General features: G+C 41.5%; 1 protein-coding gene across 5 annotated transcripts in view; it reads right to left on the bottom strand.

Annotated features, from left to right (window-relative positions):
• map7d1a (MAP7 domain containing 1a) overlaps positions 1–16450 on the bottom strand; it is a 77851-nt gene that overhangs the window by 35482 nt on the left and 25919 nt on the right. For all 5 annotated transcript variants that reach the window (XM_061820954.1, XM_061820951.1, XM_061820949.1 and 2 more), the window contains one exon: positions 3085–3153. In XM_061820954.1, the coding sequence (XP_061676938.1) occupies positions 3085–3153 (69 nt within the window). The remainder of the gene's footprint in view (positions 1–3084; positions 3154–16450) is intronic.

The raw sequence follows: 16450 nt of genomic DNA, 5'->3' as shown, positions 1-16450 counted from the left end.
GGACATCAAGGTCAATAGAGACTCCAGTCTAACCTCATCTGTCAGCCTCTCCCTCACTAACTGCATAAAAGAATCGTCTCAGAGATTATCCCTGTTAGAGTCCCACCTTGATCATAAACTCCTCTGTCACACCTACAGTACACCTATACGCTCTTCTGCCGTCCTGATACATATCTTGTGCTATTCTAACATACATCCAGTACCACAGTTCCTCTCTGGAAACTCTGTCATAGGCTTACTCTACAGTAGATCTACAAAGACACAATGTAGCTACTTCTGACCATCTCTGTATTTCTCCATCAAAAACTTCAGCGCAAATAATGCATCTATGGTCCGCTTCCTAGGCATAAAACCATACTGTTGCTCGTAAATACTTCTGTCCTGAGTCTAACCTTCACAACTCTTGCCCATAAGTTTATTATAGATACAAATATTATCTAGACATGATACCACAAAAACGGATAAGTGATTGTATTATGTGGGAAACCCTGGTTACTGTGGGTGTACTGTACTGTACACTGTCACTATGACTTGACGGGAGCGTATCCACCCACTTGCCATGCCACTCGCAAATCTGCAGAGTCGTGCACGAAAAATCACGCACGTAAAATTTGTTATGAGTAGAAATACATAGATATTGAAAGACATTGCTTAATTTGTGTAGTCTTGATATTAATTTACGAGTTTATTTTATAAATGTTGGTAATAATGGCCCCGTCACACCATGATGTTATGGTCAGCGTTCTATAGCGTTTGAGGAAACGTTGGTAGTCGCCCATGGTCGCCGGGATAGCACCAGAAGAGCGTTGTTTGAACGCTAGTGAACGTCAATGATCACTGGGAATTGGCGGAGAACGCCAGTGCGGAAAAAAAGTTTTGAACATGCACAAAAGTTCTCACCCAGACCAGCGTTCATCAACGTTTAATTTTAAACCCTGCAGAACGTTCAAGAACGTTCGTGGAACGTTTTACTAAGGTTTGGCGAGCGTTGCACGCGTTTGGCTGTCGTAAGTCAGTCGTAACTCGAGCTTTACTTGGTTGTTACTTAATCGTTTGGTATGCAGTGAACGACTCACTGGTGACCTGTCAAAGCGCACACAGCGTGTAACTAAAGTCAAACGAACGTCCTTTGGCGTCCATTGAGCGTCATTCGTGCGTTTCCCGAATGTCCATGCATATGGGTATACAAACCGATGCTTTGCATTCTTACTTGCAGCGCTAGTTGCTGAAGTCCGCAACCCACCTTTTTTTCGTCTAGGCGGCATGATGCTGACTGTTCAAACTCACGAGAACAACTGAAGTGAGTATGAAATTTCCAACGTTTTCGTTCCCGTTCCACTTTAAAAATTACACGCCAGCAAAACGCTATTCTGTCGTTATTCACCCGTTTAGTCACACGCTCAACACGCTCGTCTAACATTGACAAATCGCTCGTCGCGCGCCAGTGACACATTAGTACACCCTAATGGTTTTTAGGGATATCTTATTTGGACGCTGTTACACGCTTCTCGTGCGTTACACACATGTTAGTCATGCGTTAGACGCACGTTAATCACAAGCCAGATGTGTCATCCTCATTTGAGAAGACTGAAAAATAGAACGATTGGAATGTTCAGAGAACATTGACCAGAATGTCATGGTGTGACGGGGCCTTAACAAAACAAGCCTGATCCTAAACAATAAGTATTTCCCCAGAAACAGGAAATGCAAGCTAACCATATTGAGCATGTTCGGAAGTATTGTCAAAAGCACATGTTCAGAGTTTCTTCACGTACTGCGAGTGCATTTACCTCAAAAGTCATCAACATCATCATTCAAAGGAAATCCAGTTACACTGAAAACATTTCTTGGATATAACACAGGTAATGTTTCAGTATCTAACTATAATAAATCTAAGATTGTGATTTACTTTGACTTGATCGAAGTTCTAACATTAGACTAGTCTGTCGAAAATATCTAAATGCGATCGGTCATTTTCCCCGTGGCACGCGTTATCTTGAAGTTGAAAACGTTTCCCCTCTACATACTTTAGGAAGATATTGATCATCTACTGCTATCTTTGATCAATGGATGGACAATAGATAGCGCCGTAAATTACGCTAGATTATAACAATACATCATGATTGCCGACAGGAATGTTTGTTACATTGTATCGCTGGTTTGTTGCCACTAACGCCGATTATGTTGAACTAAACTTTCAGCATTTTCAAAACATTCCGGATATAGACCTTTTGTTTTTATTCCTTGACAGGCCAGTGCATTTAACTTTTCTTCAGATTAAGTTTGTCAGATCAAGTATTTTTATTGAAGAAAATTTTTAAATACTGTTTTATATCATGTTCTACTAATATCATCTGAAATTGGAAATGATAATTTCTTTTGAAATTTTTGTTGTCTATTTATGTATTTGTTTATTTTACTTTTCATTCAGTTATGTTCTATTAATCCAGTAAGTCATTTCAAGGTCTTGAGAGTCCATCCCTAATCACACCCGCAACTTTATATCTGCAGGCATTACTGACCACACCTGTACATTTTTCAAATATGAGTGACTGCTGTACATGCATGCAAGGGAAACTCTCCATAACTTTCACTAACAACCCTGACTAAATTTAGCCCTCAGCTATGCTCAGCTCTCAATTGTATCACTTTAACATACTTGACATTGATTCCTATTTAGACAGTGCTTTGGCAGCCTCTCAGGGCATTTCAGAAAAAGCATAAAACCAGCAAATTGATGAATTTTCATCAAATAAGTGGAGATAGATTACAAAAAATATCAATATATGAATTGAAGAACAAGAAAGGGATTACTATATTTTGACAAAAGCATGTCTCAGATGTGTTATGAAAACATGGTTAAAAGCAATACAAATTACAATATGTCCTCTGGAAATTGAGAATCCTGTGACTCTTTTAGTACAGAGGCGAGCTCATGCAAGATGGAATGGGTGCATGCAGACAGTTATGTGTGGCAGTGTATCTTTTTTATATGTCAGCTAAAGAAGAAGGCCTCTTTCACCACACCGCTAGGGGGTGCGCTTATCCCATATAACACTCTTTTTAGTGCCCATTTCGACTTACCGAGATATTTGGCTTTTTCCTCTCGCCGCTCCTTAGCCAACTGCTGTCTCTCCTCTGACTTCACCATGTCTGATTTGAGAAACACAAGACAAAAACTGTGTTTCATAGAGACATTCATAGCAGACATGTGACGTGCTTACCATTAGGTTACTGTGCTTAAAGCCCCAGTGACATGCCTATAAACATTCTAAAATAGATATTGTAATGATACATACATTTCACATTATTCACTTCAATGTCTATATGAAAAAATAAATATGAGCGGAAAGCGTGTCATCCATGCCCAAAGTTGTGGAAGTCTCACTCGACATCGAAGTGGTAGCCATATTGCCTGTTACGTCATCAGCAGATGTCACAGTGGGACATTTGCCATTGAAAACACGTAGGCACATGCTATGGGAGAGGAACAACAGAGATTTTCTGATTTTTCCGACGCCCCTTCTGACACGGAAGCTCTTTTCGAAGAAAGGAACATCTCACAATCGAGTGAAGTGACCGAAGCAATATTACCCTATCGTTTCAACCCATATTTAGATGACATGCAGATTACTTCTAACTAAAAACAGACTCCCCGACTGTATGACAGTATGTAGCGCACTCAGCCGCGCGCGACAACAACGCCGTAAAGCGGCCCGGATTGGCGCCGCAATGAGCCACTCCAGCTTTGCCCTACAATGAGCCACCTCGGCACACACATTTAGCCTCCCTGACTTACGTACGCGGATCTTTGTTACGTTCTGAGAGGATTACGTCTGTCCGTCCCTCACCACCCAACTATTATTTTTTTAGTAGCTCTATGCACACCTACCTGTCATTTAGAACCCGTGAAGCTCTTGTTCTTTGCACCTGTGCAATCCATTTTTCACGACGAACCGGGTCTCTTGGAAACATATGAAGAGTAAATCCATCCTTCCGACTGTTCAAACAATATCCAGCAAAACAATGAGCCGGCATTTTGGCGAACACGAAGGAACAAAGAGCTACCTTCCAGCAGGTAAAAATACTAGTATAAACACACAAGCCAGCCTGAGTGCGCTCCTGCTGTCACTTCCTGCATCTTCTCCAAAACAAATCCCTCGAGAGGATTTTCATGGCGGGAGTTACAAAAACCATATACGTCAAAATCATGTTTTCAGGTGAAGTGATTTTTTTTTAATTAAAAACATACTAAAAATCATGCATTTCATGTCAGTGGGTCTTTAACAATCAATATCATGTAGCCAACATATGGCTCGCCAGAGCAATTTAGTACGCCCCCCTGAGGACATAAAACTGAAATGACACTTCTTTGAAATAATAGTGACGCTGATTAAATAACATGAAGAAAGGTGGATGTTTTTTCTTGACATGTAATTTTGGCAGTGAGGATATGTTTAACTTCACTGTGGAGGAATGCAAGCTTCACTGGAACAGGGGTGGGCAATGTAATACTTTTGGGGAATGATGCAACAAGGTTTTTTTTCAGTTGTTCAGAGCTGCAGGAACTATAGAGGAATAAAGTTGATGAGCCACACAATAAAGTTATGGGAAAGAGTAGTGGAGGCTAGACTCAGGACAAAAGTAAGTATCTGTGAGCAACAGTATGGTTTCATGCCTAGAAAGAGTACCACAGATGCATTATTCGCCTTGTGGATGCTTGTGGAAAAGTACAGAGAAGGTAAGAAGGAGCTACATTGTGTCTTTGTGGATCTAGAGCTACGATTTTCAACCACTGTGCCGCGGCACACTAGTGTGAGAGATCGTCAGGTGTGCCGTGAGAAATTATCCAATATCACTTTTTTTTTAAATTAACATTTATTAATAATTTTCTCCAAATATTATGTCATTGTCCAGTGTCCGTGCTGTAAAGGCTGGCAGAGTAATGTAATATTTGTCCGTGTGGCAACACATAGCTGATTGCCTCGTTCCTCCAAGAGAATTAGTGATGCACCTGAGAGGCCGTGGTGACAGTCATGGAGAAGTTTTTAAAAAGGACAACTGCAAACTCCGAACATGGGCCCTGGACAAGATTCTGACCCGGATGAAGGCCCTAGTATGAGTGGTGGGAAAAAGAAAGCATAGACGGTGAGCTCAAGGCAATATAGTGAAAGCTATCTTTCGTTTGGATTTACTTTCACCGGGGATGAGACGACACCTATTCCGTTATGCCTGCTGTGTGGCGAGAACCTATCCAACAGCGCCATGGTGCCAAGCAAGCTTAAACGCCATATCCAAACGACACACCCGTCGCTTCAAAACAAGCCAATAGACTATTTTGTTCGCCTGCGTGTAAACACAGAGAAACAGGCAACGTTTATGAGAAAAACCACAAAGGTAAATGAGAAAGCGCTCAAAGCTAGTTACCGAGTCGCCGAACTTGTTGCTAAATCAAAAAAGCCGCACACTGTGGCAGAGACATTAATACTACCTGCCTGTAAAACCATTGTCAACGAGATGCTCGGCCCTGATGCGGTTAAAGACATAGCTAAAGTCCTGCTCTCTGATAACACAATTGCCAGGCGTATAGATGACATGTCTACAGACATCGAAAGCCATGTTTTGGGAAAAGATACGCATCAGTAGGAAATTTGGGTTGCAAGTTGACGAGTCTACGGATATTAGTGGACATTCTCAGCTCTTGGCCAATGTGCGTTTTGTGGATGGAGATGCCATTAGAGAAAACTTCCTATTTTGCAAGGCAGTGCCAGAAAAAACAACTGGAGAGGAAATTTTTCGGGTCACATCGGAATATCTTGACCAGGGAGGACTTACGTGGGAAAACTGCACAAGTGTGTGCACTGATGGAGCTGCAGCCATGGTCGGGCGCACCAAAGGCTTCGTGAGTAGAGTGAAGGAAAGAAACCCAGATCTGATTGTTACACACTGTTTTTTGCACCGTGAGGCCCTCGTTGCTAAGACTTTACCAGCAGAACTGGTTCCTGTGTTGGACGATGTGGTGCGCATAGTGAACTTTGTAAAGACACGGCCTCTGAAAAGCCGTATATTCGCATCTCTGTGTGAGGAAATGGGAGTGGAGCATAAAGCTTTATTGCTCCATACGGAGGTCCGATGGTTGTCGCGCGGTAAGGTGCTGACCCGTGTGTATGAGCTGCGAGAGGAACTTAAAATGTTTCTGACAAATGAGAGGTCTGATTACTCAAATCTGTTTGCAAGTGATGAGTGGTGCGCAAAGCTGGCATACCTGGCTGATATATTTCATCATCTTAATGAACTGAACACAAGGATGCAGGGCCGAAATGAAAACCTGCTTACAAGCACAGATAAAATAAATGGATTCCGTTTAAAGGTCCACCTCTGACAACAACATGTGCAACGTGCCAACCTGGAGATGTTCCCACTCACAGACAAACGGCAAAGCAACACTGCTGCACTGTCTGAGGTCATAGGTAAACATTTGAAAAGTCTTGAGGAGAAGTTGTCATTTTATTTCTCTTCAGCCTCCACTGAATGCTTTGACTGGGTTAGGGACCCATACAGCTCGGCATCAGTTGTTGGAAAGGACATGACTTTACAAGAGCAGGAGGAACTAACTGAACTGAAACAGGATCGTGGTTTAAAACTAAGATTTGCTGATCTTCCTTTGGACAGTTTTTGGTTGACTGCTGCCAATGAGTTCCCCATTCTGGCCAACAAAGCTGTTCTGACATTGCTCCCATTTTCCACAACATATCTGTGTGAGCTGAGCTTTTCAAGCCTAACTGCTATACAAACTAAAAACAGAGAGAGACTGAGAGCTGTTGAAGAAGAGCTTCGTGTGTGTCTTTCTTCTATTCCTGCCAGGATATCGGCTTTGTGTTCATCTAAACAGGCCCAGGTTTCACAGTGACTGAGTATAAATAAATTGAGAAATTATATTGTAATTAAATATACAATACAGAGTGTCATTTTGTAACATTTTTGGTTAGAGGTGTGGCACAAAATTTTTCCAATGTAGAAAATGTGCCATGGCTCAAAAAAGGTTGAAAAACACTGATCTAGAGAAAGCATATGACAGAGTACCAAGAGGAGGAACTGTGGTACTGCATGCATAAGTCTCGTGTGTCAGGGAAATACAGTATGTTAGAATAGCACAGGACATGTATGACGGCAGCAGAACAATGGTGAGGTGTGCCGTTGGTGTGACGGAAGAATTTAAGGTGGAGGTGGGATTGCATCAGGAATCAGCTCTGAGCCCCTTCCTGTTTGCTGTGGTAATGGATGAGCTGACAGATGAGGTTAGACTGGAATCCCCTTGGACCATGATGTTCTAAAATGATATTGTGATCTGCAGTGAATGCAGGGAGTAAGTGGAGGAACAATTAGAAAGATGGAGGCACGCACTGGAAAGGAGAGGAATGAAGATTAGCCGAAGTAAAACAGAATATATGTGTGTGAATAAGAGGGGGAAGAGTGGGGATCCAGGGAGAAGAGATAGTAAGGGTAGATGACTCCAAATACTTAGGGTCAACAATCCAGAGCAATGGTGAGTGTGGTAAGGAATTGAAGAAGCGGGTCCAAGCAGGCTGGAACAGCTGGAAGAAGGTGTCGAGTGTGTTATGTGACAGAAAAGTCTCTGCTAGAATTTAGTTTATAAAACAGTGGTGAAGCCAGCCATGATGTAGGGGTTAGAGACGGTCGCACTGAAGAAACAACAAAAAGCAGAACTGGAGGTGGCAAAAATGAAGATGTTGGTGTTAGCAATGGTGAGTGTGGTAAGGAAGTGAAGAAACGGGTCCAAGCAGGTTGGAACAGCTGACGGAAGGTGTCTGGTGTGTTATGTGACAGAAGAGTCTCTGCTAGGATGAAAGGCAAAGTTTACAAAACAGTGGTGAGGCCGGCCATGATGTACGGATTAGAGACGGTGGCACTGAAGAAACAACAGGAAGCAGAACTGGAGTTAGCAGAAATGAAGATGTTGAGGTTCTCGCTCGGAGTGACCAGGTTGGATAGGATTAGAAATGAGCTCATTAGAGGGACAGCCAAAGTTGGATGTTTTGGAGACAAGATTCGAGAGAGCAGACTTTGATGGTTTGGACAAGTTCAGAGGTGAGAGAGCGAGTATATTGGTGGAAGGATGCTGAGGATGGAGCTCCCAGGCAAAAGAGCGAGAGGAAGACCAAAGAGAAGGTTTATGGATGTGGTGAGGGAAGACATGAGGGCAGTTGGGATTAGAGAGGAAGATGCAGAAGATAGGCTAAGATGGAAAAAGATGACACGCTGTGGCGACCCCTAACGGGACAAACCGAAAGGAAAAGAAGAAGAAGGTGTGAGAGAGGCAGATGCAGGAGATAGGCTTCGATGCAAAAAGATAACACTCTGCGGTGACCCCTAACGTGACAAGCTGAAAGGAAGAGAAGAAGAAGAAAATGCAACAGATTTTTAACACCTGGTTTAAAGGATCATTTGCCATTCCTCCTCGTAGATCCTCTCCAGTTCTATCACGTTGGAAGGTGAATGTGGGGGGGGGGGCAGCCATTTTCAGGTTTTTGTACAGAGATGCTCAAATGCGTTTAAGTCAGGGGTCTGTCTGAGCCATTTAAGAATAGTCACGGAGTTGTTCTAAAGCCACCCCTTCATTATTGAGGTGTCTGTTTAGGGTCATTGCCTTGTTGGAAGGTAAACCTTCGGCTCAGTCTCAAGTCCTGAGCACTCTGGAGAAAGTTTTCGTCCAGGATCTCCATGTGCTTGGCTACATTCATCTTCGATTGCAACAAGTCTTCCTGTCCATGCAACTGGAAAACACCCCCACAGCATAATGCTGCCTCCACCATGCTTTCCTGTTCGGACTGTATTGGACAGATGAGGAGCAGTGTCTGGTTTTCTCCACTCATGCTTCTTAAAATTACAGTGAAGAAAATAAGTATTTGAACACCTTGCTATATTGCAAGTTGTCCCACTTAGAAATCATGGAGGGGTTTGAAATTTTCATTGTAGGTGCATTTCCACTGTGAGAGAGAATCTAAAAAGAAAAATCAGATGCACCTGTGTGAGGTCGTTAGCATCATAAAGACACATGTCCACCTCATACAATCAATAAGACACAAACATGGCCTTGCAAAAGAGCTGTGCAAAGACACCGGAGACAGAAGTGTACAACTCCACACAGCTGGAAAGGACTACAGAGGAATTGCCAAGAAGCTTGGGAAAAAAAGGTCTACTGTTGGAGCAATCATTAGAAAATGGAAGAAGCTAAACATCACGGTTAATCTCCTCTCCACTCATGCTTCTTAAAATTACAGTGAAGAAAATAAGTATTTGAACACCTTGCTATATTCGAAGTTCTCCCACTTAGAAATCATGGAGGGTTTTGAAATTTTCATCGTAGGTGGATGTCCACTGTGAAAGAGATAATCTAAAAAGAAAAATCCAATTAATTATTTATTTGTGTAATACAGCTGCAAATACGTATTTGAACAGCTATCAACTAGAATTCTGACTCCATGTATTATCTTGAATCAGGTGCACCTGTGTGAGGTCGTTAGCTGCATAAAGACACCTGTCCACCCCATACAATCAGTAAGACTCAAACGTAACATGGCCAAGCAAAAGAGCTGTCCAAAGACACCGGAGACAAAAGTGTACAACTCCACACAGCTGGAAAGGGCTACAGAAAAATTGCCAAGAAGCTAGCGGAATAAAGGTCCACTGTTGAAGCAATCATTAGAAAATGGAAGAAGCTAAACATGACGGTCAATCTCGATCGGAGTGGAGCCCCATGCAAGATATCACCTCGTGGGGTCTCAATGATCCTTAGAAAAGTGAGGAATCAAACAGGACTACACAACAGGACTTGGTCAATGACCTGAAAAGAGCTCGGACCACCGTTTCCACTGTTGGTGATACACTAAGACGTCATGGTTTGAAATCATGCATGGCATGGAAGGTTCCCCTGCTTAAACCAGCACATGTCAAGGCCCGTCTTAAGTTTGCGAATGACCATTTGGATGATACAGAGGAGTCATGGTAGAAACGTTTGTGGTCAGATTACACCAAAATGAAACTTTTTGGTCATAATTCCACTTACTGTGTTTGGAGAAAGACAAATAATGAGTTCCATCCCAAGAACACCATCGCGACTGTGAACCATGGGTTGGTAGCATCATGCTTTGGGGGTGTTTTTCTGTACATGGGCCAGGACAACTGCACTGTATTAAGGAGAGGATGACCGCGGCCATGTATTGTGAGATTTTGGGGAACAACCTCTTTCCCTCAGTCAGAGCATTGAATATGGGTCGTGGCTGGGTCTTTCAACATGACAATGACCCAAAGCACACAGCCAGGAAAACCAAGGAGTAGCTCCGTAAGAAGCATATCAAGGTTCTGGCATGGCCTGGCCAGTTTCCAGACCTAAACCCAACAGAAAATCTTTGGAGGGAGCTGAAACTCCGTGTTTCTCAGCGACAGCCCAGAAACCCGTCTGATCTAGAGAAGATCTGTGTGGAGGAGTGGGTCAAAATCCCTCTTGCAGTGTGTGCAAACCTGGTTAACAACTACAGGAAACGTTTGACCTCTGTAATTGCAAACAAAGGCTACTGTACCAAATATTAACATTGGTTTTCTCAGGTTTTCAAATACTTATTTGCAGCTGAATCACAAATAAATAATTAAAAAAGCATACATTGTGATTTCTGGATTATTCTTTTTAGATTATCTCAGTGGACATACACCTACGATGAAAATTTCAAACCCCTCAATGATTTCTAAGTGGGAGAACTTGCATTATAGCAGGGTGTTCAAATACTTATTTTCTTCACTGTAAGGCTGAGAATTTCTATCTTGGTTTCATCAGACCAGAGAATTTTGTTTCTTGTGATCTTGAAGTCCTTTTTTATGGGATTTTATGTATCTTGCACTGAGGTGAGACTTCTGTTGAGCTACTATGCCATAACATGGTAGAGGGCTGCAATGATGCTTGACTTTCTAGAACTATCGCCTATCACCCGACTGCATCTCTGGAGTTCAGCCACAGTGACCTTTAGATAGATAGATAGATAGATAGATAGAGATAGATAGATAGATAGATAGATAGATAGATAGATAGATAGATAGATAGATAGATAGATAGATAGATAGATAGATAGACAGACAGACAGACAGACAGACAGACAGACAGACAGACAGACAGACAGACAGACAGACAGACAGATAGATAGATAGATAGATAGATAGATAGATAGATAGATAGATAGATAGATAGATAGATAGATAGATAGATAGATAGATAGATATAGATAGATAGATAGACAGACAGACAGACAGACAGACAGACAGACAGACAGACAGACAGACAGACAGACAGACAGACAGACAGACAGACAGATAGATAGATAGATAGATAGATAGATAGATAGATAGATAGATAGATAGATAGATAGATAGATAGATAGATAGATAGATAGATAGATAGATAGATAGATAGATAGATAGATAGATAGATAGATATTCATTTGGGTCGCAGGGGGAGTCGCTTAATCCATGGCCTACTCCTAGTGGGACTCCTCACAATTTAAGGTGTCCCTGCAAATAATACACCTTTTCCAATAGAAGCTGCAGCATGTGGCCCTATAATAGAAAAGAAGCCTGATGTGTTTTTTTGTTATGACAGTAATGAAACCACAGACATGATTTTGAAATGGGAGAATATGCGAAGTTCAGGCCATGGGATTGATTTCCAGTAAGTAATGTTAATCATTAGTTGTCACCCGTTATTAAATGTGGGGTAAATTACTGATTTTATATTTTCAATGCTTAATACCAAAGCCATATTATCACATACTGCATTTGAAGTACTGATATATTTCATCTGCATAGAAAATGTTCATATACCCAGTGTAATCAGGTTCAACTTTCCTGCGTTATGAGTTCGCAGAAGACCACAGGGTATTTCCCTTTCACTGGGAGATCCCCTATCTCATCTCACAGTTCAGATGTTTCACCTCAACTGGAAAGCAACATCTGCACCATCTCACAGGGAGAGGTGTCAACTGTAAACAATATGCCAGGGAAAGAGAGAAAATAAACACCCTGACCTAGTTTGATATTTATAGGACTGTGATAATCCCATGTGTTCCCAGTGAGGTGCTACATGTACTTGTATCATAACATCACATACAGGATGGAGCTTTTGGCCTTCATGCAACGTTCACTCTTATTTGACATTTCATAGCCACGATTTTCTATCGTATTTGTCCTCATTAAAATCTGTGGTGATCTGGAGCCTATCCCAGCCGGCTTTGAGTGAGAGACAGAGTGCACCCTGAACTGGTCACCAACCAGTTACACAAATCAGCATTCACACTAATGTTCACACGTCTAGACAATTTAAGACCTTCAATTGACATATTAACATGCATGGTTTTGAAATGCGGGAGGAAGCTCCCTCCTGGAAATTCCGTCCTGGAAGCATTCACCTTATCGTGGTGGAGGGGTTTGTGTGTCTCAATGATCCTTTGACCTATGTTCCCTGGGGCGTCACCCATGGCAAACAGGTTCTAGGTGAGGAACCTGACAAAAGCATGGCTAAAAGACTCCTATGATGAAAAACATAAGTGGCTCAAGGTTTCCTTTGCCCGGAGGCAGGTCACTGGGTCAGTTCTGGAGCCAAATATGGAGGTGGGGCTCGAAGGCGAGCGCCTGGTGGCCGGGCCTGCAACGATGGGGCCAAGCACAATCTGAAAGGGTCACGTGGGTCCCCCTTCCCATGGGCTCAGCACCTGTGGGAGGGGCCACAAAGTTGGGTGCAGTGTCGGCTGGGCGGTGGCCGAAGTCAGAGACTTTGACGATCCGATCCCCGACAAAAGAAACTGGCTCTCGAGATGTGGAACATCACCTTTCCGGCAGGGAAGGAGCCAAACAACACTCAGGACCCATCCCCCTGGGCTACTCATTGTTTATTCACGGAAATGAGTGACAAGGCTGGCAAAACGCAAATCACATGAAAGTATGTTTAATAAAGTCCCGCCTCCTTTTGCACTCTGGCTTTTCATTGGTCATTCGCCAGAGATTCAGAAGTGGCCGAGAGAACGCTTCAGCAGGTCAATTTCCATTGCCAGTGGACTGGCTTGCCCAACAGTAGTAGGCAGCACCCAAGATAAAATAAAGCAGACAAGATAAAATAAAGAAACATTCTTTTCAAGAATGAATTATTTCACCAACTGATTTAGTTCAGTTTGTTCACTAAAATATTTACAAATATATATTACAAATGAAATAAAGACTACACTGCTCAATGACATGCCAGCCTTTTGCATTGGCTCCTTACACACAAAGATTTTATGATGAAAATTCTTTGCCTATAACACCAAAAGTTGTCAAGATTCATCAATGTAATACAGTATACGCAATCTTATGATCACAAACACTTGCTGGAATAGCAACCATCAATCAGTGTGCATTTTCAGATTTAACATTTTATTTAAAATCAAATTGTTGGCCGATATTCATATTTGCAAAACTCTTATTTATTAAATTTGTTTGTCACAACAAAAATATATAAATCAGAAATTACTCACTCGTTGCTGAGTACATTAGTAGTTTTTTTCACTGAATACTTACTCAAGTCATCAGCGATAATTACTTATCAGTATATTATTATTTAGAGAACTAGTTTTTACTTTTACTTTACTCATATTATTCTGATGTAACACTGCTCTTACTTGAGCTCAAGAGTTAACTCTAAGCCAACTGTGGTCTGAAATTATAATTTTATTTAGTTTACAGTTTAATTTACAGTTATACAGTAAATTAAAATGCCATTTTTTATTCCTGATTGAAAAAGGGAGCTATTAATTTGTCTCAAATGAATGATGCTTTTACAAGGAGGACCACTTTTATATTGACATTATTAATCTGTTGTGCAGCAAATGGTTGTTAAAAGTAACAATGGAAAGACATTTTCTCCATAATTATTTTATCTTTATATAGAGGATGGAGAGGAACAATATAATCAGTCAGTATACTACTTGAAGCAAATTGCTGCTGTCAGACTACAGAAGGAACGAGTAATCAGACCACAAAAACAGTCTCTCTTTCTGCGAAAATGGCCTGACTATTCACTTGGTCTAATTAAGGGGGCTACAGAGTGCTTTTCCCCTTCAAACTCTTTGGGAGACCACAAAAGCCAACAATTAAGCAACTTCACAGTGCCAGCAAAGGAACCTGACAGACAAGGAGGTCACTTCTTTTGTTGTTTTGGGAGAACTCAACCGGTTTATTTATCAGAAAAAGAAATGCTAGGGGGAGAGAGAGACCACTGCAAATAGATTAATGAATAAATAAAAAAACAGAGAGAACAGAAACTTACATTCTCAAAAGCCTCAAACATGTTTCTTCAAGTGCACAAGGGCTATAGGCTAATGGCTACAGAAGGTGAGGGTTTTCAGCATTGCTTGGGTGTGAAGTTTAACATCAGTCATCGCCCGCAATCGTTGCGGGACAACTGCTTTGTACATCACATCAGGCAGAAAATTATGATGATGCTAGTTTTCAACAAACAGCACAGCATTTTAAAAACGGAATGGGGAATGCGGAAATGCCTTGAAGAAGCCATTACTGTAAGTTTTACACTTGACACTTCTTCAGTCCAGTTGTGTTGAAAGATGTTGATAACATACGTCTGTCATCAAACTTGTAAATGTGCTGTGATAAAACGACAATAATACCACTTCACCAGCCTGGCATTATTAATCTGCCCTCCTCGAGCATGCAGCGTGCTATGTTGGAGGTTCTCCAAAAACAGTTCACATTTACTTACTTCTTGACACACCCTGTTTAAGATTACTGTTGAATTTACACAAAAGCATGACATGTTTTGTATTGCATGAAACAGCTTCATTTTATAAATGTATGCTAGATTTGTTTTACAAAACTATGCAAGCTTCATGCTAACACAACACGAAACCCAACAGATGAGCTCAAGGTTTACCTTGGGGCCGATGGAAGCAGACTCTGGGCGAGCCTGGGAGCCTCAGGGCACATGCACGCGCACGCAATTTAAATGAGTGATTAAAAAAAAATCCAATCTTCTCTGCTTTGACATATTAACATGCATGGTCTTTTTTTATTTTTAACATAAAATAAGATAAACAACGAAGGTGGTGTAAACAAGTTGAGTGCAAATCTACTAATAAAACTCTCCATGACAATAGTACTGTAACTTTTACTCAATGAAAAATGTTTCTCTGCTTACATCAAGCCTGATCGATGTCACACCCTCGAGAAAAATACACCCCACCATGATATGTAGCTTCTTCAGCTCTGCACAAAACAATGCAAAAGTGCCATTCATATAGAACTTGAGGGCCGCACGAACTAACTTTCATTGTAAAGTGGGGGACACAAAATATAATTTTAGGAGCTGCAAATAGCCCACTGGCTGCCAGTTTGAAACTCCTGCTCAAAACCTTTAACCAACAAAAATTCAAACACAAATGATGCAGGAACATACACTATACAAAAAGGTGATAGAAAAACCTACACTTACAGCGATATTTTGTATTCATACTACTCTGTGAAAAATGAGGTACGTTATTTTGCCAAAGGTTTTTGCTCATTTCCCTTAATTGAGATTTTAATCTAAGTGACAGCCAAGTCTTAATCCATAGGGTTTAATATGACATTGGTTCACCTTTTGCAATAATAACACTCTCAACTTTTCAGGAAAAGTGTTCCACAAGGTTTCGCAGTGTGTTTATGGGAATTTATGACCATTATTCCTGAAGGGTATTTGTGATGTAACAAATTGATGTTGGATGAGAAGGCCTGACTCTCAGTCTCCACTCTAATTTATCCATAAGTGCTCTGTGATGTTGAGGTCAGGATTGAGTAGGCCGATCAAATTCCTATGCATCAAACGTCCGCATCCGTTCCTTTATGAATCTGCATTTGTGCACTGATGCAGATACACGTTGGAACAGGAAGGGGTATTCTCCAAACTTTTCCCACAAAGTTGGAAATGTCCAAAATATTGGCTGGCCTCTGAACTCCAGTGAAATTAACTTTGAATGTTTAGGCTCACCAAAAGATTTTGGATAGTCTAGCATCCATCCATCCATCCATCCATCCATCCATCCATTTCCAACAACGCTTATCCCAGTTAGGGTCGCGGGGGCTAGAGCCTATCCCAGTTAACTCTGGGCAAAAAGTGGACGATAGTGTGCTGTTACCCATTCCTAGTTCACCGTTCGCGGCCCCGCATATTTGCGGATTTTGCTCTCCAAGTTTTTTTTTAATGTACCGTATTTTCATGATCGTAGATTCTCTTAAATTCTCTCGTACACAGGCGTGGAGGGACATTAAATGTGCCGCCTTACAATGTGGTGCATCTTACATGCACACTGAGTTCCAACATTTGCAAAAAATGTGTGACATGTCAAACACACTGGTTACA

Source organism: Syngnathoides biaculeatus, chromosome 5 (assembly GCF_019802595.1).
Source record: "Syngnathoides biaculeatus isolate LvHL_M chromosome 5, ASM1980259v1, whole genome shotgun sequence".
NCBI lineage: Eukaryota > Metazoa > Chordata > Actinopteri > Syngnathiformes > Syngnathidae > Syngnathoides > Syngnathoides biaculeatus.
Note: the sequence above shows the minus strand (reverse complement) of the source record. Positions and strands in the feature narration are given on the sequence as shown.